The sequence below is a fragment of the Nyctibius grandis genome, chromosome 2 (genome assembly GCF_013368605.1).
Source record: "Nyctibius grandis isolate bNycGra1 chromosome 2, bNycGra1.pri, whole genome shotgun sequence".
NCBI classification, from domain to species: Eukaryota; Metazoa; Chordata; class Aves; order Nyctibiiformes; family Nyctibiidae; genus Nyctibius; species Nyctibius grandis.
The window spans coordinates 109,418,436-109,444,597 of NC_090659.1; the positions used below are offsets into that span (position 1 = coordinate 109,418,436).

General features: G+C 38.8%; 1 protein-coding gene across 3 annotated transcripts in view; it reads left to right on the forward strand.

The window, feature by feature from the left end:
* Nucleotides 1–26,162, forward strand: part of CWF19L2 (CWF19 like cell cycle control factor 2) — a 76,849-nt gene that overhangs the window by 8,816 nt on the left and 41,871 nt on the right. The window contains exons 3-11 of one of the 3 annotated variants that reach the window (XM_068424939.1): nucleotides 4,309–4,419; nucleotides 5,182–5,301; nucleotides 6,722–6,829; nucleotides 8,984–9,103; nucleotides 10,650–10,743; nucleotides 11,881–11,996; nucleotides 13,562–14,274; nucleotides 19,577–19,673; nucleotides 23,549–23,638. In XM_068424939.1, the coding sequence (XP_068281040.1) occupies nucleotides 4,309–4,419; nucleotides 5,182–5,301; nucleotides 6,722–6,829; nucleotides 8,984–9,103; nucleotides 10,650–10,743; nucleotides 11,881–11,996; nucleotides 13,562–14,274; nucleotides 19,577–19,673; nucleotides 23,549–23,638 (1,569 nt within the window). Of the gene's footprint in view, nucleotides 1–4,308; nucleotides 4,420–5,181; nucleotides 5,302–5,795; nucleotides 5,881–6,721; nucleotides 6,830–8,983; nucleotides 9,104–10,649; nucleotides 10,744–11,880; nucleotides 11,997–13,561; nucleotides 14,275–19,576; nucleotides 19,674–23,548; nucleotides 23,639–26,162 lie in introns of those variants that run through there. The other 2 variants (XM_068424940.1, XM_068424941.1) reach the window with 2 other exon arrangements.

Consider the following 26,162-nt stretch of genomic DNA (forward strand, 5'->3'; position numbering starts at 1 on the left):
TGCAAGCAACATCTTTGATTTAATAGACACGTCATTCTAGAAGGTGAGTGATGAAGACAGATGTCTTCATTGTTGTATTCTGTAAGTCCTTCCTCTAGAGCTCGCTCTGCCACAGGAGTGGGCAGGTCCTACATTAACATGAAGTATCTGCCTACAGTTTCCTAGCAGTCGTAGCTACCATCGTACATCTCTTTATCTGTTGTGTCTGCAGCTGTGCCAGCAGAAACAGTTACTGCCTCCCAAATGTTTCTGACTGAAGACTGACATCTCCTACAGTCTGCTCTTTAAATTGCATGTCTGACTGTTCTGTAATTATTATTGATCACAAGAAGCTTAAATGATTTAAGTGATGGTCATTTCAGTGACATGTCTTCTGTGCCTTTTGGCAGGCGAACATGACAAAGAGCAGTGACGATTCCAGCTGGCATGGCTGTGTCTGGAGGAGGTGGAGGTACATGCAGCACTCTGACTCAGTTGTGATTTGGCAAGTTGGGGTGGAAGCTAAGCCCTTTCTTACGTTCCCACTGCTGTCCTCCTTGGGAAAGCTTCGTGGATGTGACAATAATTGGAATATTGAGGGTAGAAAAACCAGTCTAAACATTATGAAAATAAGTGCGTTATTCAGGTAGAGAATTGGTATAAGAGCATCAGAACTGCAAGGAAAGGCATGTTCAGGTTCCCTGAGCTTTGGGGTGATGGAAGCTGGGAGAGTAATACAGGCCACAGCAGCCTTTGTGATAGCTTAATATTGGAACTGACAAATGAGTGGAATGGATTGTGTGATAGGATGGGAGGTGGTCCTGCCATTAGAAATAAAAGCTCATTGTTTAGATTTTGGGTGCTTTATGTTAATGTCTGAAGGACTGAGCTAGGTGTTATGTCTTTTGGATTTATCTAACAAAGCTGTTGCCAAAAGGAGCTTTTCCACACTTCTTCCTGTTCCCTTCCTCCCCAAAGTGCATGTTTTTTCCCTTGTTCCTTGTGCTTGAACTGGTGACCTTTCCAGAGGGCCAGCTTGGAAGCTTGATCTGCAGGAAGCTGCACCTTGCTCTTGGTGGGATTCATTTTGTGTCAGGGTAGTCCTTGAGGTCCCTTGAGGCTGGAGTGTGGGGACAGGCCGGTGCAGGGAAGGTGGTGGGAACATGCGTGTGGGAGTGTGAAGAGGAAAGGTATGGGAAGGGAACCTGGCCCTTCAGTGGCAGGTAGCCATTGGAGCAGCTTAGCTGTTGCTCTGTGTATTGGATGTTTTTGTGGCGCTGTATTGATCTGATGTTGTGCTGTGGGGTTTCTTCTGATTGCTTTTTGGAGAAAAAGGGAATTTTTCTTCTTTTGGATGGGGAAGTTGGCTTTTGAATGGTGATGATTGTCATCTGAAGAGCTAGAGGTTGACCACAGTTAAAGATGGGAAATTACATGGTCTTTGTAGTGGTATGGAAAATTTTCTCTGGCCTTGGTGAGAGCTGAAATGGTACGTAGAGTTGGGGTCAGGAGAGCGTTGGTCAGGGTTTCTGTGGGCTGGGGAGGGAGTGTTTTGGCCTCCATCCCTAGGTGAGGCCTGTCCACTTCTGGACATCTTTGGGGGACTGCCATGTAACAGCCTCCATTTATTGTGTGACCTGGACCTTGGCTGCTGGTGGTATCTTTGACCTTTTCTGCTTCTTCCTGGGATGGCATGGTGTCATTTTTACAGCTTTTGGTGTTTGTGTCTGCAGTGCATTACAGGCTGTTTGGAGCAAGTTTTATTCTTCATTTCGCAGATACTGTTGTCAGCAACCATGCAGGCTGGCCTTAATGACCTGCCTAAGGAAAACCAGAAAGCACTTCCCCTGAACTTGGTTTCCATCCTCATTCAGATAGGGCTGTGAAATCCTAGACCCTTTGGCCTGCTTGTGGTAAAGACTACAAAGTCTGGCTCTGTTCACCTTGGCAAGCGTTGCTGACATAGTGCTGTAGAGTAATTATTGGTTTTATAGCACCTTACCAACAGACCTTTGAGTGCTTTGCCAGCATTATACGTCGCCTCGTGTTTGTTGCAAAGGAGACTATGAGCAACTTTATTAGAGTATCACAGAAGTATGTATTGTAGCATGATGCCCTTCTTGGCAGATCATTGCTTGTAATGGTCCTCTGTGTTCGTGTGTAGCATGCTATTTGCATAATTTATGCATTACTTTGAAATAGAGGTGTTTCAGAAATGTAGCACCCTATATTTATGGAGGAAAAATGTAAAAATATTGCAGTGGTGACCTAAAATGTACCTAATGCTAAGTATTCATCTGTAAAGGGGAAAGGATAAATTGTTGGATATTTTTGTGGTATCATAAAGTATAAATTAACCTTAATATGAATTAAATGCTTGAACTTGCAACCAAAATGATTCTTTGATTCTATGATTCTAACTCCTGTGGATTGAGAGATGTGAAACTACTAGAGTTGGCCTTCGTAGCATAGAATGATAAGTCTGACAGGGGACTTAATTATAAAATGTAGAAGGAGAAAAACTAGTTAGATGCCAGTAAAAACCCTGCATGATTATAAAAGAGAAGTGGAATAGAAAGGTAAGGTTTGAAGCGAATAAAGTAGTGTAGACAGATTTTCCTTCTCCCCCTGCCTTGAAATGACTGGGGAGGTGTGTGCGTGAGGGGAAGCCGTTCACCAACAATAAAAATGAATATTGTAATTTGATGGTAGAAGGAGCTAGATAGTTTTTAAGAGATAAAGGTTTCACTGCTAACTTTCTAGTCTTGTGTTAAAATGATAATTTAGGTGAAAATGCAACTTATTTAATCTTTTAAAATCTCTAGGCAGCTTTCCCTTTTTTTATTTTACATACGGATATTGTTAAGAATCTTCTATATTTTGTATCTTTGTCTAAGAAGAAACAAACTTTCACCTGATGCTTTTGTGTCTGTCTCTCTCTTTAACAGTCTGGTGGTATTGCCACTACAGATTCATCTTGCCCAATCCTGTCTTGTTTAGTATTCAGGAGACAACAGTCTGCAGTTTGATGATGATTTCTAGTCATTCTGTGTTCTCAATATGTATTTGTATACTTCAGCCAATACGATGATCCACGTCTTTCATTAGGATCATGTACATCAATTACCTAAATACTTGCCTGTATTTTTTCTGTTTATTCTTAGATCTAATAAAAAGTATAAAAGCTCATTTTGTGCTTTACTTGTAATGTTAACTTCATTTTATGCAATATATATTTGTAACTTTGGTAACATGAAGGAAATTGTAATTTTATTTAAAATATACCTGTTATTCTAGAGAAAGTTAAGTGGCTAAATCTTCCTAGACAGGCAAAGAGCGTATTAAATGAAGACATGTTGACAAGCTGATCTTGATTGGCTTCTATTTCAGGTATTTATAGATTTATATGCCCAAGAGCTGCTGAAGGGTGGAAGGGAACTGTTGATTCCTGCTGAATCTGTTGACTAGAATTGTAGTAATATAAAATAACTTTCCTCCTGTTTAATCAGGTGTGGTGATATATTGCACTTTGGGATAAAGAGTTTTCTAATGGCAAGTTATATTTAAGTAAACTTGTTTGTGAAAGTCATGTTTCTGCTGAAAGTAATAGAGGGAACTTCATAGGCTGAGAAGGTCGTTATTTTATTGATTTATAAAAATCCGTGTCAGGAATTGAAACTGTCTGCAGTGATCATTATTTTTTTCAGAAGTAGTAGTAAAAGTATTTCTAGATTTATCTCCATAACTGGAAAGGAAAGAACATTCTGCAGTCCCAAATGCTAATCCTTATATACGCATATACCCTTTGAGGGCACGGACTTCTGCATTTCCAAGTTTTGCACCTGGCTGAGATATTTTCAAAGTTGAATGTGCACAAAGATAGGCTTTGTAACTTCTCAAATTAAGAGATAGTGATCTGTGCTTTGCAATGGAGTAATTGCCCAGATAATTTTTTGAAATAGAAAATCAGAAGTCCACTGTATCATATATGCGGTTCCTGAAGGTTGTAAGAACAGGAGACTTCTCAGAATGAAGAACGGAAGTTGAGTGTCTTCGTGTCACTCTTATTTAGGATGACAGGATGAAATGAGTGCTAGAGGAGTTGCAAAGCTGTAGCTTGAGGAAGGAGGGTGCATAATATGTTTTAGCTTAATATCTCCTTTAACAAGTAATCCAAAAGTATTTTTATTGCAGTCGTCTAAAAGGAAAAGTTTGCAAGCACAGTTCTCAGCATTGTGTATGACTGTGTCAGTGTGGCTTACAAAGGTGTGTCTGTAAGTAAATGCTACCGAACTCTGCCTGGTTATTTTTCTTCTCTGTTCGTCTTAGGCCAAAATAAGTTATGAAAAGGAGCAGAGGCACAAGCTGGTGAAGCATCTACGAGGTGATGATACATGGATGCTGGATGATGTGGACGAACCTGTGGAACAACTGGAAAAGGTGATGGAATTGTAAATCATGGAATTGTGTTGTTAGCTTTACAGCATTTTTATATGAACAGAAGGCTCTGAGGGCTTTAAAATGATCTTTAAAAACCTCCCAACTTCTGAATTCTTTATGCTTCGATATTAGCTATTTTATTAAAGGGGAAATAAACTTTTACTCACAAAGAGGAAAAATTTCTGTCATTCAATTCCAGCTTTAATTTCTACCAAATGCAAAAGAACGAGTGCTACCAGACAAGAATAGTCCCATGGATCTGGAGGATCCAAAGCTTCATAGCAGTCCAGTTTGTGGTCATTCACAGGAGAAGCCTTAATGGAACTCCTGAATATCACATCCTTTTAGTGTAGAAATCTGTGCAGATATTTCAACAAAGTTGAATATCTGTTGCAGATATTTCAATACACATCAATACAGATGTGTATTGATGATGCAGTGATTCCCGAGGAGATAATTTGACCGAAATAAATGTAGTGTAGAAGATATTCTATGTATAGTTATAGTGCCTTAGTTCCAGTGAGAAAGATACTGAGAGGGGGAAGAAAAGTCAATTATAGATGTGAGGCATGCACTCCCCTCCCTCTCCAATAGAAGAGAGAGAGGGTAGTAGAAGTAAAATGTAGCTATGTCCAGCTGTGTGTGTTTTACCTTTTCCAGTGTGGTTTGGTAAGTAGATTGTGATTGTTTTTCTTGTATGTGGGTGATTTGTTTTACTGGATCTGTGATTCTGTGATCTCATTTACAAACATTTACTTGTAGGAACATTCTGTGCAGAAAAAAAAGAAAAAGGATAAGCATTCAAAAAAAGCTAAGAAAGAAAAGAAGAAAAATAAGAAACAAAAATCTGAAAAGAAGGATGACTTGCTTGATAGTTCTTCGGTAAGTAAGAATCTTTAAAATACTTCAAATGACAATTTTAAAACCTGCACCATTTCAGTCTCTGTGGGTACACAGGGTTAGTAAAATTAAGACTCGTTCTTGCCATTTTCTATTGGGAGAAACTGTGGCAAAGTTTGTCGTTTTAATATATCAAGTATTCAATCAATTTAAAAGATGCTGTCATGTCAGTGCTTGTGGATTTTATAATAATGAATTCACTCATTAGGAACTAAGGGATTTATAGTTTTTCAGCAGAGAGAAATTGAAAAAAATTGTCATTCTAGGATAGAGTGGAAAAATTCATAGGGTGTCTGAAATTGCACATACTTGCCTTTGATTTTAAGCATGAGTTACTGCTGCCTTTTTCCATGGATGTTCAACCATGGAAACTCCCAACAACATGGGAGTTGAACGTGGGTCTGAAGGAAGGCTCAAACTTGTGCATTTGAATCTGTAAACAGATGTCTTCGCATTGAGGGGCACTCTGGCAAAACAGTATAGAGACTGCACTGGAAATCTGGGTCCTGCTTTCTGGCCACGTTGTGTGAAACATCCTCCCAGCATTTTGGTGCAAGTCAGGTAGCACTGTGTTTTTGGTTTTTTTTTTTTTTTTTTGTTTTCAGAGAGTCTCTTCTATTGAGTGAGGGAATGTGCAGTATGATGAGATTTATTTTCCAGGGACTGATATTAGAAGTGAACTATGCTTTTCAGTGTGGGAAGTAACCTAAGCCATAAATGTCCCATGTTTCCCATGGGAGTCATCAAAACCCCTCAGATCACATCAGTGAGTCCCAGGATACTGCACAGTCCTGACTGGTACCTTCGATCCAAAGTCTGTTATTCCCATGACAGGTTCATGTAAATAGCAAAGAAACTCTGTTCAGTGGAGTCCTATTTGCTTCAAGTGTAAAGTCTCAGTACACTGTTTGCATGTGCAAGTGTAAGGAAGTTGGATATGAAAGTAGGAGGGGATAGCATGTACAGTGCTTTATATTGTACTGTGTTACTGATTTTACTTTTTTAATGTAAAATGTGCTTAGTAATGAATTTAGATTTTTTAAATTTTGTTTTTGTAATGCCATAAAAAAAATTGGTTTTGGTTTTGTTTTTATTCTGACAGTTTTAACTTTAGCAGTGTTACACTAATAAACTGTCAGTATGAAGTAGTGTTACATACTGCGATGTGCTCATGAAGTGTGGTGGAATGTTTTGATCATGAAGGAACAACCTCCTATGGGTATATCAATATTCTATTTTTATTAATTATCAGTATTTTAAAATAACAAACAGTATTATATTAGTAATGCTTAGTAATCAACATCAATTTTGATTATCAATATACTTGGTAAGTATTCCATTTTATTAACATACTATTATATGTTAAGGTGTTATTATTCTTTACATTAAACTCTATTTTTAGGATTCTTCAGTTGAGTGGGTTGAATCAAATGTGTCACAGTCAGATAATACAGAAAAGGCGTGGAAGGTCAACAAGCAATCAGATGCCGTGAAAGAACCCTCCCTGCAGGTGAGCAGTCTAACTACTCCAGAAATAATTTCAGCATGACCAAATGTGAAACATGCTGAGGTTTCTTGACAGCTCTTTTGCAATGTGTTGGACAAAACTTATTTTACAGACAAATGTCTTTTTTTAGCTGGGTAAATGTTACATTTCATTCATCGGAAGACTTCTCTGCCTAATAGTTGCTTAATATTTAACAAGGCACTACGCTTAAAGTTGCCTAGCACCAATTGCTTTCATCATGTTTTGAGGCTCTAGCAACTCAGCTTGATTTTCTTGAAGAGGTCAACTTAAAGATCTTGACCAAACATGTTATTCTTTCTGCATAATTTCAGTGGCTGTGCTACAGTTGAATGAATTTTTGCTTCTGTGGTGCTTAAACAGATATAAAGAAGAGAGGGGTAGAACTTTTCAGCCACAATATTTATGGAATCAGTGCTTCTTTTGACCTTCCTAGGTGAATTCTGTGCCCCGTAAGCAGTGTTTATTCTGCAAAATGGAGTCATTCTGAAATGAACTGCTGTGATTTTAGTAACATAAATGTAGTTACATATCATCCTCAGTTGTGTGAAATGATTATTTTTAATTCAGTGTCTAATTCCACTCCGGAAAAAGTCTGTTTCTCATTCTGAATTTGTGCATATTGTTAAAAGAAGTAAAAAGGATCTCTGAATCATATCTATCTTCTTGGAAAAGTATATAGTGAAGAAATACAAATCCCTGTGTATGTCATGATAATTTATACTGCAAAAAACATTTTTTTCCAAGCATTTCTTGTATCATGTGTGCCCTCAGCTTGTCTGTTTTTGGATGAAGAGTGTGCTTTTGAAAGGAATTTCCTGGTCATCCCTACTTTTTGTGTTTTGGTTCACATTATGAAGTAATCTTGGAGCACGTAAATCCATTTCCTGTTGGATTAAACTAAATTAGAATGTATGTTCTCAAAGTGCACCTAAGGTGCTCCACGGGACCAGTCTTAGATTAGTCTAAAGTGCTTACTTAAAAAAAAAAAAGGGGGAGAGGGGGAAAGAGGAAAAAAAAAAGCGGGGGGGGGAAGGAAAAAAAAAGAAACCCCTAGACTGCAGATCTGAAGCCTATATAAAAGATTTTGTTCAGTGGTATCCAGTGACAGGACCAGAGGCAACAGGCACAAACTGAAACACAGGAATTTCTGTCTGAACATCAGGAAACTCTTTTCTTGTGAGGGTGACCTGGCACTGACACAGGTTACCCAGAGAGGTTGTGGAATCTCCGTCCTTGGGATATATTTACAAGGTGTCTGGACGTGGTCCTGGGCAACTGGCTCTAGGTGGCCCTGTCTGATGACCTCCAGAGGTCCCATGCACATGCACTTCTGTTGATCCACGTTGCTTGCTAATGTGGACGTATATACTATTGAATCACTTGAAGATAGATTATTTTTCAGTTTCTTCTCTTTCTTAGAGGAGATCTGAGAAGTGGAATGTTATGTTTCACCTCTGAAACTCTCTGGTGTGTTGCCTAATATAATTTTTTTAATAACAGAGAAAAGTGTGACATATAGCATCTATTCAGATTGACAACTCAGACTTGAACCCTACCGGAGATATGAAGACTCTTCTGCAAGGACGTGTTTCAAAATAGGTGTAATCTTGTCATTTTGGTTGCTATACTATCCACAGAAGTGTTCCAAATACTTGTTACAAAAAATGTGTAACTGTTTAATTTGAGGGTGCAGTTAGTGCCTAGGTATCTGAGGTGTGAACTATGCTCAGTTAGTTATTGCAGATTTTGTATACGGTAGAAGAGATGTAGGAGGTCATGAAGTCAGAATTAGCAAGATGAAAAGGAATTGGTCTAGATGTACAGTGTTCATTTAAGTAAATAATAAGCAGTCTATATGGTTCGCGTGTTTACTAGTGTCTTAAATACATTGTGAAGATGTATTTCAAATTACATAGAGATTTATGAAATTTATTCGTGTAAGTGAATATTAAAAAATTGAAAGATTGGGGTTCTTAAAATCGTATTTGCTTTTCATTAAAGTATTTCATATGTGTTCATAAAACCTATACTGTTTATTGTAAGTAACATTTGTCAGTAGTTGTGGTGGTTTGGTTTGTACTGAAGCCATGTTTTTGTTGGGAATATGAAGACTGATTCTTTGTGTTTATTTTAAAGAGAGAAGAATGGATGAATTTAGACTTCATGTCATTGAAAACCACGTCAGTAGGAGCTGTCAGAGGTGAAAGACACAAAGAAAAAATATTGGAACGACAGAAAGCTCAAGAACTTGAGCAGGTAGGAGGAATTAATATATCAACCTTTTTCTGCATCTTACTAAATTTTGTGTGATGAATGAACCAATGAATTGGTTCAAATATGTAAGTCTTTGTATAGTTTTTAAACTAATGCCCGATGTGTTGTGTGATAGTGATTTTAATTAAATTGATAAGTTATTTGTTCTGTTTGAGATGGGAACGGTTCATACAGCCGGCTTATTTTGTGGAGAAATGCCTTTAAGCTATCTTCTAGGTAAGGAGAAAGTACTAACAAAAGTGGCTAAGTTCTGCAATATTTGAAGTGCTTCTGAGATGTTTTACTTGATAACAATGACAGACAGTTGGTCTGGCCTTCTTCCCCATGGTGTGTGTGAAAGAAACACCATTGTTTTGTGTGATAAAAGCTTACCTAAGTTTCTGTGTTAAAGCGTAGGGTTCTGAGGCTTGTTTTTTCCTGAAGAAAGAATTCAGAGCACTGTCTGTGCCTTTCATGCTACAGTTGTGCACAAACACAAGTGGATTAGGGTCTGGCTGGTGAAGGGGTTGCTGTCATTAAACTAGTTTACATAGAGTAAACTAGTTGCTGGCTGCTTTATTTGTTCATTCAGCTACTTAAATGCAATGTAGTCTGATCTGAAAACATAGTTGCTGATCGCTATCTGGTATTTACTTGTCCTCACATCTCACGGTAGGCCATTTGTTGTTGCTGTGAGGTTTTCCAGTTAGATGTGTTGTGGCTAGGAACCAGATTGACCCGGAGTGCTGTTCTTGTGTAGTATGCGGAGCTTTGGTTATTGTCTTTTGAGAGGGGATTAATCTTTTTGGTTTTTCCCACATAATTTTTTGCTGAACATTTTTCCTGAACTGTTGAAGGACCATTTAATGTTGAGATCTTAAATGACCTGAATGTCAGCATGTATTATATGGTTAATGACAATTTATATGTATTCTTGATCCTAGAAGAATATGATTTTTTTTTTTTGACTCTTCCACCCAACCACTTGCTCTCCATGCAGGTCTATACTTTTGTGTTTTCTACAACAAAATGTCTGTCCTTTCTTTGATACCCAAAACAATGCGTACAACAGATACATGCAGCATGCCAGTGGTCGTGATGAGTTGATGACATAACATAGGCAAATTCAAAATTTTGGCAGTGCTAGGAATGCCGAATCAACCCTTTTCTCTAGTGGACTTCCTTGCCTGCTTTCAGAGAAGTCAGTTGACAGAATCACAATATGCGACCTAGTTTGAGGGTGAAAAGCAGTAACTTGAGGTAAAACTAAGAGGCCCCATACAAGCAGTGCTTCAGACGCAAGTGCATGTTACTGCTACACTGGCCATGGAGTCAAACAGTAAAACTGCTTCTGTGTAATAAGGATGCCAACTAAGCACATGTTTCAGAGCTTTGACTCAGGATGGAGTTATGTTTATTTCTACCTGTCTTTAGATAGCACAAGTTATGAGTAAGCTGTTCTATTCCCACACAAGTCTCTCAAAATTTATCAAATATTCTAGAAAATACAAACTATGCTATGCACACATTAAAATTATTTCTGTTTTAGGCCATGGTGTCTGAGAGAGAACTCAATCCCTATTGGAAAGATGGTGGTACAGGTTTGCCACCAGAGAAGGATGAAGCAGCTTCACTTAAGAAAGGTAAACAGCAACTTTTAGTAATAATCGTAAATTTCTGACTCCAGGCTCTGGTCTCTGTGTTGCTAACAAGTTACTACTAATGTCGATATAAAGGGATTATGAATAACATGTAATCAAGTAAAATCTGGAGGAAAATTCAGTAGTGAATATTGGGATAATATCATAGTATGTTGTTTTGCAGAATTTCTCTTCACTGGTTTTTAATCTTGAGTGGTTTGACCTTCAGTATTTTTACAGAAATTCTCCATTTTGAACTAGTTAAAGGAAAGCATGATTTAACCAAGAGAAGATAAATTGTTGTCATCTCATTTGGTTCCTTTCATTCCATTACACACATTATAGTTTTAAAATATTCAACCGCAGAAGTCTGAGTCACATTAAAATGAAGTACATTACAGATGCAGTTTGCGAAAAATATTATTTCTGTAACCTTTTCACTTCTTTCCTTACCCTGGGGTTTTCCTGCCTATTTCCAGCAAGAGCAGTTAGAAAAATGTTTTTCATAATGTCATGAAACGTTTATTATGTGATAAGAAGGTCCTTGTATTCTGTCAACAGGGAACGGTAGGGTTGCTGGCTTTTCTCTTTGGGAGCCTTTCCCTGTGGACAGTCTGTCATTAACCTCATGCCCACTTTTAGGAGTCACAGAGATCAGTGATCTGTAAGAGTTGACAGGTATCAGTCAGTATGTGTCCTGAATATTAAGACCTCTGCTAGCTTCTCAAATGGAAAGCAGTGGGTTACTCATTAATTTTCTGAGAAGGGGGATGCACTTGTTTGTATGTAAGGGATGTGCCAAAGAAGGGACACAGAAAGAGGAAACAATAAGAAGGTCTTTAATTTCATAAAAAAAACCCCACAACTTCTCATACGTCACAACTGTCTGGGAAGCTACTTGTTGCGTTCTATGACAAAATGCAGAAGCTTAAATTAAATCAGTGGTATTACTGAGGTATATCCAGCATTAACTTATAAAAACATGTAATTGTGTTATTATAATCTTTCTATTTTTCTTTTGCATCCCTTCAGTTTTTACATTAAGTTTAGATGAAGGTTTAACATCACATACAGAGTAAGGTTAAGTAGGAATAACTTCTGAGATATAAAACTATGACTTCTAATTGTTTTCTACTTTAGTTACAGTGGTAGAAGATGCTGGATTAAGTTGGTTACGAAAATCCTACCAAAGGATGAAGGAGCAGGCTGAGAGAGAGAAACGGAATTTTGAGGAAATTGTAGCTGAGAGATACGGGGTAAGGATCTTCAATTACATTTTTTCATGCTAATAGGTGCTTGGAAAAGGTTACTTTCATGTAAAGGCACAAATACTTAATGTGTAGTGTAAGACATAAGGAAAGAAGCAGGAAAGAACAGCCTCTGAAACTTCTCTCAAGTGAAGAAGAGTTTAAAGCTACTCAGCCTTTTATATGTTTGTTAAATATTTTTTAATATATGGGATTCTACAGCAAATTTAAAATAATTGTCTTCTACATCAGGAGGTTCAAATGATTCCAGTTACAAAGTACCTGAGTGCTTCCAAAATTATGATGTATACTAGAAGATATATTTTGTTCTCCTGCATGTAGCGGATAATAATGTATGTTGTGGTTAATAATAATGCCAAGATAATTTGGAGAGCTGTGTTAAATTTTACCAAATATGAATCTTCTGGTCACTTGTGATCTGCTCAGTCCAGATATATTGAGAAAGCTACTTGCTTCTGAAGAGTTTAAAAGTCTTCAAAATTTATTTTTAATAAAAAACAGTCTGCCATAACAATATTAACTCTGTAAAGTCTGCCCTCCCTACATATTATATTATTGTCTTTAAAAGCATTGGTCAAAGGCGTGGGGTGTTAAATCTTGGCCATAGCATTACATTTCGGTTTTCTGTGGGTTTTTTGATTGGGTTGGTTTGGTTGTGTAAATCTTGGATAAGACAGTATCACTTCATACTATCGTCTTTGACCTGAATTGTAGTAACTCCTGAGTGATGAAACCACTGTGGTCAGCACTGGTAGAACTATTCAGTGCCAGTGATTGTAAAGAATATTATTTTTAAGAATCTTTCAAAAGAAACTAGAGTTCAAACAGCTGAAACCACTCTGGCTGCTGAAGTACAGGATAGTGATTGAAAGAGATCCCTGCCTCATTTGCTTCAATATGTTAAAAAAAAAAAAAAAAAGTAATTGGTGGCTTTCAATTCATCTCAAAAGAGAGAAGAAGAACATTCCATGTTTTGCATAATTGCCTAATGGATAGAGTATTTGTACAGAAAGCCAGAGACAGGGGTTCAAAGCCCATTTCAAACTAAAGATTTTGAACTAACTCTCCTGTGTTTTTAAGAGTTTAACTAGATTGTAAAATGGTTTACTGGGAACATCCATTGGTTCTATAGAAGCTGAGCATCTGGTTAGCACAAATGCAAAGTTCATGAGTAAGAAAGAGGAAGTCCTTCTCCCTAGCTCAAGCCCCTCATCTCCCGGTTGCCAGGAGGAGACAGTTCTGAGGCTCTGGTCCCTGTTCCCTGGAGTGCTTTAGCACTTTGCTTTAGAGCCACAGGATGAAAGTTAGAAATAGTCCCAGAGAAAGGATCAGAAAGCCTTCCCAACAGAGCTTCTTAGACATGAGGCTGTAAGTTCCCTTTTTTTTTTTTTTTTTTTACTGGTCTTCCTTTCCACTCCGTGGCTCATGCCTTGCCCTTTGCACAGTGACTCATTTTCACAGAATGGTGCCTTTCTTGTAATACTTTGTAGGGAGCTTCACAATAACCCATGATCTTAAAAGCAGTATGACTTTTTTTATTCTTTCTTATATAGTCAATGGAGGTATTTCAGTCACGATTAGAAGAAGCTGAAAAAGTTGCATCCAGAAAGGAAAATTATAGAAGTGGAAGATGGAAGAAAACTGACTATTCAGGAAGTGAGAAAGAGAAGAAAGAACAGCATATGAAAAAGGAGACACGAGATGAAGATAGAAGCAGCAACACGTTTTGGGGCTATACTAGGAAGAAGTATGGCAGGGACTGGGCGCAAGGAGACAAAGGTTACCAAAGAGATATGTCAAGAGAAGACCAAGAATGTGGACACAATAGCACGGACTCAGTATTGAGAGGCTACAGCTCCAAAGCAGACAAACACTTTGATGAAAAACGAAGTCAGGAAGAGAGTTCAACTCTAAGCAACATGAAACACAAATTTCTGAAGCCGTCTGAAGATGATGATTCATCTTATAGTGCACCTAGAGACTACAAGTCACAGCAGTCCTCTTCCAAACTGCCGGTTCAGAGCTCTCTAAGTAGCCGTTTCCAAAAACCTAGTGAGGATACTGCACTGTGGACTAAAACACACACAGAAGATAACAATGAGAAAATAACGTTTGATCAAAAATCATCAGGTACTGGGGAGCAAATTGATGACAATAGTTGGGAAAGAACTCCAAGTGATGAAAAAGAGAAGTCGCAACAGGACTACCCAAGGAATATCCCTGAGAAGAGACAAACATTATCTGACAGTAAAACGTCATGTTCTAGGTATTTTACAAACATCCTTACTTGTCTTTTATTTGCTGTATTTTTCATGGCAAAGTATACCAGAAATTCTATTTTCTTTGTAACGGTATTAGACCTGATCATGTCGGATCTCTTTAGTTAGGAGGAAGCTAGCCTCACAGCTAGGGGCAGCTAAAACAGACTGCTGTAGAAGTAATGAACATCTCCTACTTCTCTGGTCTCCTCAGCATATTTGAGAACTGCTAATGATAGATTATTTTCTGCTTCTTTCTAATGTTAGTTCACACTGCAGTAAAATTGGCCTCTTAAGCAAAAAACCTGCAAAACAATTTCTTAACTGCTGTTGAATTTATAAAAGGTAAACTTGAAATGTTAGAAAATGCTGACTAAAAACTGAAATAATTAATACAGCAGGGATAGGTTTGCCACCTGTGAGATGAACTCACATGCTAAAGTAGTAGCATATGAAAAATAGTAGAAGGCATTGATTAGAAAAGTGCATTTTCTGTGGAAGAGAGGAAAGATGAATAGGAGTGGGAAGAAGCACAAACTAATATGCAGTAGGAATTTCAGTTTGCCTGACTTGCTTTAATGAAAGGCAACGGAGAGTAGTAAGGAGAGGTGGCTAGAAAAGTCAGTTATAGACAATGGAGCTTTTGCTCTACTTGAGGCCACACCAACAATACTGTTCTCCAGTATTACCAGCTTGCTGGTTCTTCCAGTGATATGAGTAGTGTGGTTATTACTGTGAATGCTTTCCTTCAGATCTTCCCAATAATAGGCAGGCATCATCTTTGCTAAGTTGTGGGCAATGGGAGAGGTGCCTGGGGACTGGAGGAGAGCAAATGTCACTCCAGTCTTCAAAAAGGGCAAGAAGGGAGGACCTGGGTAACTATAGACCGATCAGCCTCACCTCCATCCCTGGAAAGGTAATGGAACAACTTGTCCTTGGTGCTGTCTCTAGGCATATCAAGGATAAGAGGATCATTAGGGGCAGTCAACATGGCTTCACCAAGGGGAAGTCATGCTTAACCAACTTGATAGCCTTTTATGAGGACGTAACCCGGTGGACAGATGATGGTAAAGCTGTGGATGTGGTCTGTCTCCATTTCAGTAAAGCATTTGACACAGTCTCCCACAGCATCGTCGCAGCTAAACTGAGGAAGTGTGGTCTGGATGATCGGGTAGTGAGGTGGACTGTGAACTGGCTGAAGGAAAGAAGCCAGAGAGTGGTGGTCAATGGGACTGAGTCCAGTTGGAGGCCTGTGTCTAGCGGAGTCCCTCAAGGGTCGGTACTGGGACCAGTTCTATTCAATATATTCATTAATGACTTGGATGAGGGAATAGAGTGCACTGTCAGCAAGTTCGCTGATGACACAAAACTGGGAGGAGTGGCTGACACACCAGAAGGCTGTGCAGCCATTCAGAGAGACCTAGACAGGCTGGAGAACTGGGCGGGGAGAAATTTAATGAAATATAACAAGGGCAAGTGTAGAGTCCTGCGTCTGGGCAAGAACAACCCCATGTATGAGTACAAGTTGGGGAGAGACCTGTTGGAGAGCAGCGTAGGGGAAAGGGACCTGGGGGTCCTAGTGGACAGCAGGATGACCATGAGCCAGCAGTGTGCCCTTGTGGCCAAGAAGGCCAATGGCATCCTGGGGTGTATTAGAAGGGGTGTGGTTAGCAGGTCAAGAGAGGTTCTCCTCCCCCTCTACTCTGCCCTGGTGAGGCCGCATCTGGAATATTGTGTCCAGTTCTGGGCCCTCAGTTGAAGAAGGACAGGGAACTGCTAGAGAGAGTCCAGCGCAGAGCCACGAAGATGATTAAGGGAGTGGAACATCTCCCTTCTGAGGAGAGGCTGAGGGAGCTGGGTCTCTTTAGCTTGGAGAAGAGGAGACTGAGGGGTGACCCCATTAATGTTTATAAATATGTAAAGGGCAAGTGTCATGAGGATGGAGCCAGGCTCTTCTCAGTGACATCCCTTGACAAGACAAGGGGCAATGGGTGCAAGCTGGAACACAGGAGGTTCCACATAAATATGAGGAAAAACTTCTTTACAGTGAGGGTAACTGAACACTGGAACAGGCTGCCCAGAGAGGTTGTGGAGTCTCCTTCTCTGGAGACATTCAAAACCCACCTGGACGCGTTCCTGTGTGATGTGATCTAGGTAATCCTGCTCCGGCAGGGGGATTGGACTAGATGATCTTTCGAGGTCCCTTCCAATCCCTAACATTCTGTGATTCTGTGATTTTTGGAGACTCCATAGGGACACCTCTTTAAGGTGGACAAGTAAGTATTCTTGGTTGGAGTATGCAAGAAGGATATGATTTAGTTGGAAACAGCATTTGATGAAATATGAACACGTGTAATTCCTTCTTTCTAATATACTTGTGTCAGTTATTTGAAGAAAAAACTTCTTATAGCAAGATCTAACAGCTGTGTCATATGGCTGATGGCAAGTGGGAGTTCTGTAGTGAACTACTAACAATAGGAGAGTTTTGGTGATCATCCAGAACTCTGAGACTGAGTGAAGGATACCATGTGAAGACCCTGCACCATGTTCTTACTTGATTTATTTGTTTACTCTTTATTTTGGGGTGGGGGGAAGCTGGGGGAGCTGGGTGTTGCTTTGTGTGTGTAGTGGGTTGATGCCATTGAGCAGCTAAGTGTGTACTCAGCTGCTTGCTCATTCCCCCTTCAGCAGAGGGAATCAGAAGAACAAAAGAGAGGAAAAAGTTAAACTGTCTTTTATCCTATACATAACCAAATGAAGGAAAGAGACAAAAACAAGTGGTGCAAAGGCAGTCAGTCACTCACCACCTCTCACAGGCAGACTGATGCCTAACCAGTCTCTGAGCAGCAGCTATTTTGGAAAGACTGCACATCCCAGCTTTTATTGCTGAGCATGGAATAGCTTTTTGGCCAGTTTCGGGTTGGCTCTCCTGGCTGTGTCCCCTTCCAGCCTCTTGCCCACCTCAGCCTACTTGCTGGGGGTGCAGAGTGAGAAACAAGAGAAAGCCTTGAGGCTGTGTAAGCACTGTTCAGCAACAGATAGAACACTGGTGTGTTATCAACACTGTCACCAGTTAAGTCCAAAGCACAGCACCATAGGGGCTGCTGTGAAGAACATAAGCTCCATCCCAGCCAGACCTAGTAGAGTATGTAATTATTGAGTAGAAGTCGGTGATACCATTGCCTCATATTGTTATCTAAAAGAAGCAACTACTCCTTTACAGTCTTTTTTTTTTTTTTTGTTAAATAATGGTGAATCACTTTTTTTTTTTTTAAATTGCAAGTACAAAAACTGTACCTTTTAGCTTTTGGTTACCACATGTAGTAAGTGCAATGCTAATTGTAACTGGACAGAACTGCAAATTTTGGGAAACTGGATTGTGTATGGAAGTGGTTTGCTTATTCAAGTTCAAAGAATTCAATTATTATGATAGAAAAGATAATTCTTTTCCTCACAGAAGAGAACTAAGCTTAGAAACTATTTAGCTGGTTGTGCATCTTTGATATTTTAATTCAGTTTCTTAGCCAATACAATTACTGAGCTGATTTATTAGCAAAGAGCAGATTACTTAGACCTCGAAAACCATATAGCCTCTGTTTATTGGCCTTATTTATTTCGATGTTCTTTTTAAGCTGACTCTTAACTCCTAAGCTTCTGTGTGTTTGAGAGAGCGTCTTCCTGTTTCCTTCAGTGGGAATTGTCTTTTTTTTGGTAGAATTTTGTAGAAAATTGTGGCTCTTGGAACATTTCAGGTTTGGATATGTGGGGTAGCTATCTATTGGGAATAATTTATATGCTGCTACTTCCTTCTTCTTCCTGAAGTTTAAAGTCTTGTAATACATGTAGTCTTTCAGGTGGTGTTTCAGTCAGTCACAAAAAGTAAATCTTCATTGACATGAAGGCTTGGATTAATAGGTGTTGCTGGTTCAGTTCCTCATCTCTCATGCTGACAATGTACCTTTTAAGTTTTATCCCTTCTGAAACACAGAGAGAGTTTCTTCAGCCTGTAAATCAAAGTGTTTTAAACAGTTATGACACAGATTAATTAAAAGTGCTGATTGGATGTCCAAGGGATCTCCCCAGAGGAAAAGTCCATCCAGCTAGCGTTTGCTGAAAATCACACTTAAAAATGTGACTGCCTCAGAGTTTAATTTGTGACAAGTTAAAAAGCAAAACCAAACAATGTCTCTAGTCTCAAAAAGTTCAGACGATGAATCAAGTGCTAACGTCCCTTAAAAAACCATGTATGAAGTAATAAACATCTCTTGCTTCCTTTACTGAGATAGTTTGCCTTGTTTTGAAAAATATAGGGTAAGGAGAAGTGAGATGTTAATCTCTGAAGGTTCTGCTTCAGATGAAGTTAATGTAAATGTTTCTGCTGAGTTTTTGGGTTTTGGATTGGGCATCTTCAAAACAGATAAAAGTAACTTTGGCAGTTTCCTCAGGGCTGGGGAGATCTGGCAGTTACAGATGACACCATCTTTAAAGTTCTTCTGTCCTTCAAATTCTACAGGGTTTAACCATATTGAGTAGTGAGTGAATTATCTCTCTCTTTTAATAGCAGGGACCAATATCATGACTGTATTTACGTCTCTTTTGTGTTAGATATTTTACTTTCAGAGTTAGTTGGTTTTAGTGTTCCTAGAGTTAGAGAAAAGTACACCGACTTTTTAATATTAAAATTAAGATACAATACTATTTATTACTAGCTGTAGCTTCTTTAGGGAAACTTCATATTTTAAAAATGGTACTAGTTAGTTTTCCATGGAAACTCTACCATATCAGCCATAACATCTTTAGAAGCAAAGATTGTCCTGTGAGCAGATAAGTGTGGGCATATAAGTAGTTTTCAAGATATGCAAGGCCACTTGGCGTACAGGAGAACAACTGTGAAATGGGTGATTTTGCTGGAGCTGAGAAGTAAAAGCATAACCAAAGCCAGAAAGGACAGTTACAGAGTGGGTTTAAATTACTTTTTCTGCTTCTCTTTTCCTTGCTTTTTGTTTGCTTATACCTGCTACTGGCTCTTAACACTTTTTTCATGCTGAAAAGTGTTCATAGATAGAATTTTTCATTTTAATTGATCTCAAAAGTAAAAGGAAACATACTTCATAAAAAAAAATTATTCAGGCTTTTTGGTTTCAGAGTCCTTGGCAACTTCTGACTGCAAATGTATTTTTATAATTTGTTGTTATCAATTATTTTGACAATAGGAGCATATGTACCAGTACAGTAGGCATATCTTACTTAATTACACAGGTGAATACTACATTGTTTTTTCATGGATTTAGTGCTGCCGATGTTTTACAGACATATATCAAAGGATGAGCCACCTCGGGTCCTTAGTGAAGAGGAGATGAACAGACTGGGAGCGAGGATTGTGAAAGCAGAACTCATGGGAGACATGGTAATGTCTTTGAAAAATTTTCATGATTTACTGCAATTTTTCTCTAACGCTCACAGTGATTTAGTTGTTAAAAAAAAAAAGGTATTGATTCAAGCAAATAAAGTCCTGCAAAATTTGATCATGTAGGATTTGAAGATACTGCTTTTGTTGTAACTTATGCTTTAAATGCCATGAGTCTAGACTTAGACTAGAATAGAGGATTCGGGTCCCCAGGTTTTGCAGGCTAGGCAGCATATCCATAGCCAGTTGTTCTCTGCCTTTTTTATAGGATTTAATGTCTTTTTATTAAGCAGAGAGCAGGTGAAAACTACAAAGCTCCCAGTCTGTGTTACCAGGTAGACAGTGTCTGGAGCTTTTGTTATTTCATCAACTTTGTCACAAGTAGATGCCTGTGTGCCATAGCTCTGCTGCATAAGCATACTTATACTATGAAAATATAAAACTGAAAGGAACCTCATAGGCCATTGCATCCAGCTCTGCAATGAAAACAACTATGTAATGCTTTATGGTCAGTTCCACAAAAAGTCTGCCCTGAATGAGACTGGGTCCATGGAGCTGAGATGAACAGCTGCACTTTTAATGTTCATTTAGGAGGCTTGTTTCAGACAGCAACCTGAAGAATCAAGAATTTTCCTCTTCTGGAACACTGTAAACTTTGGAAGTATGGTGTTGGGGTTTTTTAATTACACTAAGTATGGCTATAGTGAGTTAACTGCATTCAGTAGTACTGCCTGGAAGTTTCGTTTGTAACAAAGTCATAGTCTGTTAGTTTTTAAGGTATGTTTTACAGGTGCTTGCTCTGAATAGCTGCTCTTAAGGAAGTATCGCTGAAATTTTTTTAAAGGATATAATAAAATAACATTTTTTAGAAATTAATCCTATCACTATGGGCCTTTGGAATTTTTTTAGATTAATTTTTAGTGCACTTGTTTACCTTGCCTCTTCTTATCTACCAAAATCTACATCACTAAGAAGTGATAAGTAAGACATGTTACGACTGCAAGTGCCAAGTTAATATTTCCTGAGAGCCGTTGATTCTTTGATTTGTGGGACGTTTTAGGATGTTTGGCATATGAATTTATTGCTGGATTAGGACATGATGTTGATTTTTGTCAAAGCCCCTATCACATAATTTAAATTTTGTTAGAAGAAAGTGTCAATTTTATAAATATTTTCTTTTCAAACTGATTTTACATTATGGATTCTTTTCCCACAGACTTTGGACACAGATGTGTGTATGTAGCTTTATGAAATTTGAGCAAATACACTTTTTCTAGAAATCCTATCCATTTGAAATCTTATCAACTTCAAAAGTGAATTAAAAGTAACTTCAAGCAGTGTATTTTCTACTAAGATATAAGGAGTGTTAATGATTTACATAGATGCCTCCATGTTTTAATCTGTAATTTTCCTAGTTAACATAAAAAAAAAATCACACTTGTAAGGAAAAAAAATGTTTATGAATGTAATTATATGATAGATTTGTGAGGGACTGGTGTTAGTCACTTAAGATATTATTTTAAGACATTTTCCTACTGGGGAAAAGGATTGAAGCTGTCTTATATACTAGTTGCTATAAAGTACTGGGGAGGGAAAGTTTTCCAGAGGCTCTCATAGAGAGCAGCAAAAATTTTAAAACGTTTTTTTTCTACTGCTCAGCTTCAATAGCATTGTCCAAATAAAAGTTTGGGCACAAGTCTGAATTTTTTCTTTTCAACCTGACAGTAACTGAATAAGAATAATTTGAATAAAAATGAACAGGTGTTCTGTGGGGAAAGTGTGATTCTTGTAGTATTCTACTGTTTTGTTTTGACCAAAATAATGTAGCAGAAGCCAACGTTACAATTTTACTGTTAATTTTAGGTATACATTTTTTTAGATATGCACTCTAAATTAGCCTAGTTAAAAAAAAACAAAAACAAAACAACCACAGTATAAATAATAAAATGCCTAGTCTTTGCCTTGTTGCTCTTTAAATATGGACTTTCTATGATCAGATTGAAAATGCAGCTTGTTTAAACAAGTTCATCCCCATAGACCAGAGCAGATGGTTGTATAACAGCACGTTATACAACCTTGATGAAGGAACAGAGTGTCTTCTCAGCAAGTTTGCTGATGATACGATGCTGGGAGGTTTGGCTGATACACCTGAAGGCTGTGCGGCCATTCAGTGTGATTTGGACAGACTGGAGAGCTGGGCAAAGAGGAACATAATGAGGTTCAACAAGAATAAGTGCAGAGTCCTGCACCTGGGAAGGAGTAATAAAATGCATCAGTACAAGTTAGGAGGCGATCTGCTAGAGAGCAGCTCCGTGGAGAAGGACCTTGGAGTCCTGGTGGACAATAAGTTATCCATGGGACAGCAATGTGCCCTTGTGGCCAAGAAGGCCAATGGTATCCTGGGGTGCATTAAGAAGAGTGTGTCCAGCAGATGGAGGGAGGTCCTCCTCTCCCTGTACTCTACCCTGGTGAGACCTCACCTGGAGTATTGCATTCAGTTCTGGGCTCCCCAGTTCAAGAGGGGCAGAGATCTACTGGAGAGAGTCCAACGGAGGGCTATGAGGATGATTAAGGGACTGGAACACCTGCCTTATGAGGAAAGGTTGAGAGACCTGGGGCTTTTTAGTCTGGAGAAGAGAAGACTGAGAGGGGATCTGATTAATGTGTATAAATATATGAGGGCTGGGTGTCAAGAGGAAAGGGGCAACCTCCTTTAACTTGTGCCCTGCGATAGGACAAGGGGCAATGGATGCAAGCTAGAGCACAGGAAGTTCAACCTCAACATGAGGAAGAACTTCTTTTCTGTGAGGGTTACAGAGCACTGGAACAGGCTCCGCAGAGAGGTTGTGGAGTCTCCTTCTCTGGAGACTTTCAAGACCCATCTGGATGCATTCCTGTGTAACCTGCCCTAGACTGGTCCTGCTCTGGCAAGGGGGTTGGACTCGATGATCTCCAGAGGTCCCTTCCAACCCCTAACATTCTATGATTCTGTGTCCTGGTGGCCGGAGCTCAAGGTTGACCATGTGGGACAAATTAACTCTGAATCTGTTTTTGTTACTGACTTGCTGCTTGGCGTTGATCACATGACTTAGTTTTGGGACGACAAGCATGGGCGTGATTGTTGGAGTCCAGTCGATGGAACTGGCAAAGTGGTCAGAGTATAAATGGTTGTATTTCTTATGGGTTGATAGGTGGTCATCTGACAATTCTTAGTGAACAGAGATATTCTAAAATGCTTGTATTTACCTAATAAAGAGATGGATGAGAGAGCAGGAGCATCAAAACCAATTTACACAAGACTGTAAACAATCCTGATTTTCCACTTCTTGTCCATTTTAATACCCAAAGTAAAGTCTTAAGTGCCCAAGTTCGACAAATGGTGTAGAGAGATGTGAAAATGCATAGCAAAAATGTATGAGAGATATTTCCCTAGACCCATTGTGTGTATGTGTCTGTGTATGTATATATATAAAAATAAATAAAAGGCCATATACCATAATCTGGAAAGGTTATACACTTGATGTGTTCAGGCTTCCTTATTTAGCTTCCTATACATAAAGCAGCATTTATGCTTAGCTACACAAAGCATTTATTAGTATAATTGGATAATTGTTAAGCATAATTTTTCTGGTGTTTTTGTGGCTATATATGTTTCTATACTTTAGATACCTCTGTTCTGAACAATTTTTTTTTATTTTATCTCCATTAAAAATTGTGTGAACTATGTTGACAGGTTTTCTTTAGTCTTTTGTGTCATGAGTTTAAAAAAAATACATCAAAACATGAAGAAATTAAATGAGTAGTTAATTCTGATATAAAGGCCTCTGAAAGTTTGAAATGGTTAAACTAATGGAGTACTACCACTTTCTTTGAAGGAGTTAGCTTCAGAACTTCAAGCAGAACTTGACAATGCACGCAAATTGAGGGAGACTCAAGGGCAGATTCCAGCAAAGTCTGACAGAGAGGTAAGGGGAAAATATTCTTCTTTTCTTTGTGCTAACACAATGGTAGAATATAGGTAGCAACTGAATTATAGAGAACATGAAATGTACTTAAGAAAGTTACAAGGTGTGACTTTAGATGAGTTACTGCTCAAACTGAATTGTACTTTTTGATGGTAAACAAAACTTTCTTCATTGTACTTTAACAACTTCCGTAGTTTTTTTTTTTTCTGGTAATGCTTTCTCAGCAATGATATGTATCTTCCATTAAAAAGAAAACTGATATGTGTCATGTTGTTGACTGTTTGCCCAGGAGGCCTAGACCTTGTTATCTGGAACCTAGGCTGTCCTGCCTTTCGAGGTCTGCAGTGACTAACATAGGCACCAAAGCAGGTGATCTGCATCTTGCTTAGCTTGCCAGGATTTGGTGCTGTCTGTTACAGAACTCTGATGTCTCTGAAGAAGCTGACACTTCAAATGTTGTTCTTTTTAAAGGGTGGTATTCAAGAAATGTATAGTAATCTTTTGCCATACCAACTTTGATATTGCTACAAGGAAACAGTATCGATATCTTCATTTATGAGCTCTGTCCTCATGTTGGAGAGGAGACTTTTAGGCAAAAACTAATGTTCTTGTCCAATTTGACCCCAATTCCACAGTGAAAATCAGCTGCAAGTCAACTGAGTTTGAAAAGTCACTAATAATTTTTTCGAAAAGGCTTCATCTCAGACCCCATACATTGACTAGTATTTCTCCAGTCTTCAGAAGACAGACTGAACTGGAAATTAATGTGTGGCCTTTTGCTGACCACATTGTGACAATGGTATTAATGCATAACGTGTCAGTCCTTGAATTCACAAGAATTTAAGATTACAAAAGCTCTGTGTAGGTAGACTCTGCTTTGTTACAGTGCAATTCTTAGGCATGTTTTTCGTGTATATACAAAAAACCTGAATAAAACAGATCAGAGTTGTGTAATTACACAGGAAAAAATCCATTCAGATTTTAAAATTGGAAAGTAGAGGGCATGTTATGCATGGTCCTCAAAAATGTTGATAAAGACCTATTCCTTAGAAATTGAGTCATGAATAACAATTTTGATCAGCCTTAGTTTTAAGTGTAGTCTGATTTTTATCTTAATTTTAATGAAAGGATTTTTAAAACTAACAGCATGTAGCCATTGCAAAAATACCAAATGTAAACACTACTTGAATTTTCAGAAAGGAAAAATAATTAACAAAAAACAAGTGAAAACATATTTAGCATGAGGCCTCTCTTTCTAGCTCTGTTCATCCTGAGGGCAATTCATCTCACAGCTTGTACTTTTACCAAGTGATAGGCTGCTCTGCAACAGGCAGATTCCTCCCTACATGTAGAAACACCAAGCTCAGCGATGCAAGAGTTTGGAGATTTAAAAGGATAAACTGACAAAGAAGAAATAGTCTGCATTCTCCTGGCCTGACATGGGTCCTAATCTATCTCTGGACTGGCATCTGAAAAATGCATGAGTAGTCCAGGAGGAGCCTTACTGAAAAAGAAAGGTGTATTATAGATTTGGCTAGATTGGAAATACCATCTTGCTATCCTAAAGCCTCAAAGGGATTGACTTTGTCATTTCTATTCATGAATATGCTATAGTTATGATTTTTCTTTTATCTCGTGTGCCTGTCCGTATTCAGTTTTACACTCTTGTGTGCATATTTACTCAAGCTGGGTCTGAGGACTTACAGGGCATGTCCGCTCCTTGTCCTGCATTCCCTTTAAACATGGTGCAAAAAGTTGTGAATACCCCTAGTCTGCCCGCTCTTTTTCTTCCTTTCCCGTGAGAGCTTGACTAAGCCCCCATTGACCACTTTAGTGTTGTGTTTGATATAAGCTGTTTTGGAAGACTGAAGGGATTTAAAAACAAGGCTCTTTCCTCTCGAGGTGTTGGAGCAAGTCCAGAGGAGGGCGACCAAGCTGGTGAAGGGTCTGGAGGGTATGACCTATGAGGAACAGCTGAGGGAGCTGGGGTTGTTTAGCCTGGAGAAGAGGAGGCTCAGAGGTGACCTTATTGCAGTCTACAACTACCTGAAGGGAGGTTGTAGTGAAGTGGAGTCGGCCTCTTCTCCCAGGCAACTAGCGATAGGACAAGACGACATAGCCTGAAGCTTCGCCAGGGAAGGTTCAGATTGGACATTAGGAAGCATTTCTTCACAGAAAGGGTCATTAGACATTGGAACGGGCTGCCCAGGGAGGTGGTAGCGTCACCATCTCTGGATGTGTTTAAGAAAAGACTGGACATGGCACTTAGTGCCATGGTCTAGTTGACATGGTGGTGTCAGGGCAATGGTTGGACTTGATGATCCCAGAGGTCTCTTCCAACCTGATTGATTCTGTGATTCTGTATCTTGGATCCAAAATGTTTACCCTTGTGAGTTCCATGTTGGCTTTTGAGTGTGAGCAGTCACAGAATCACAGAATGTTAGGGATTGGAAGGGACCTCGAAAGATCATCTAGTCCAATCCCCCTGCTGGAGCAGGATTACCTAGATCATGTCACACAGGAA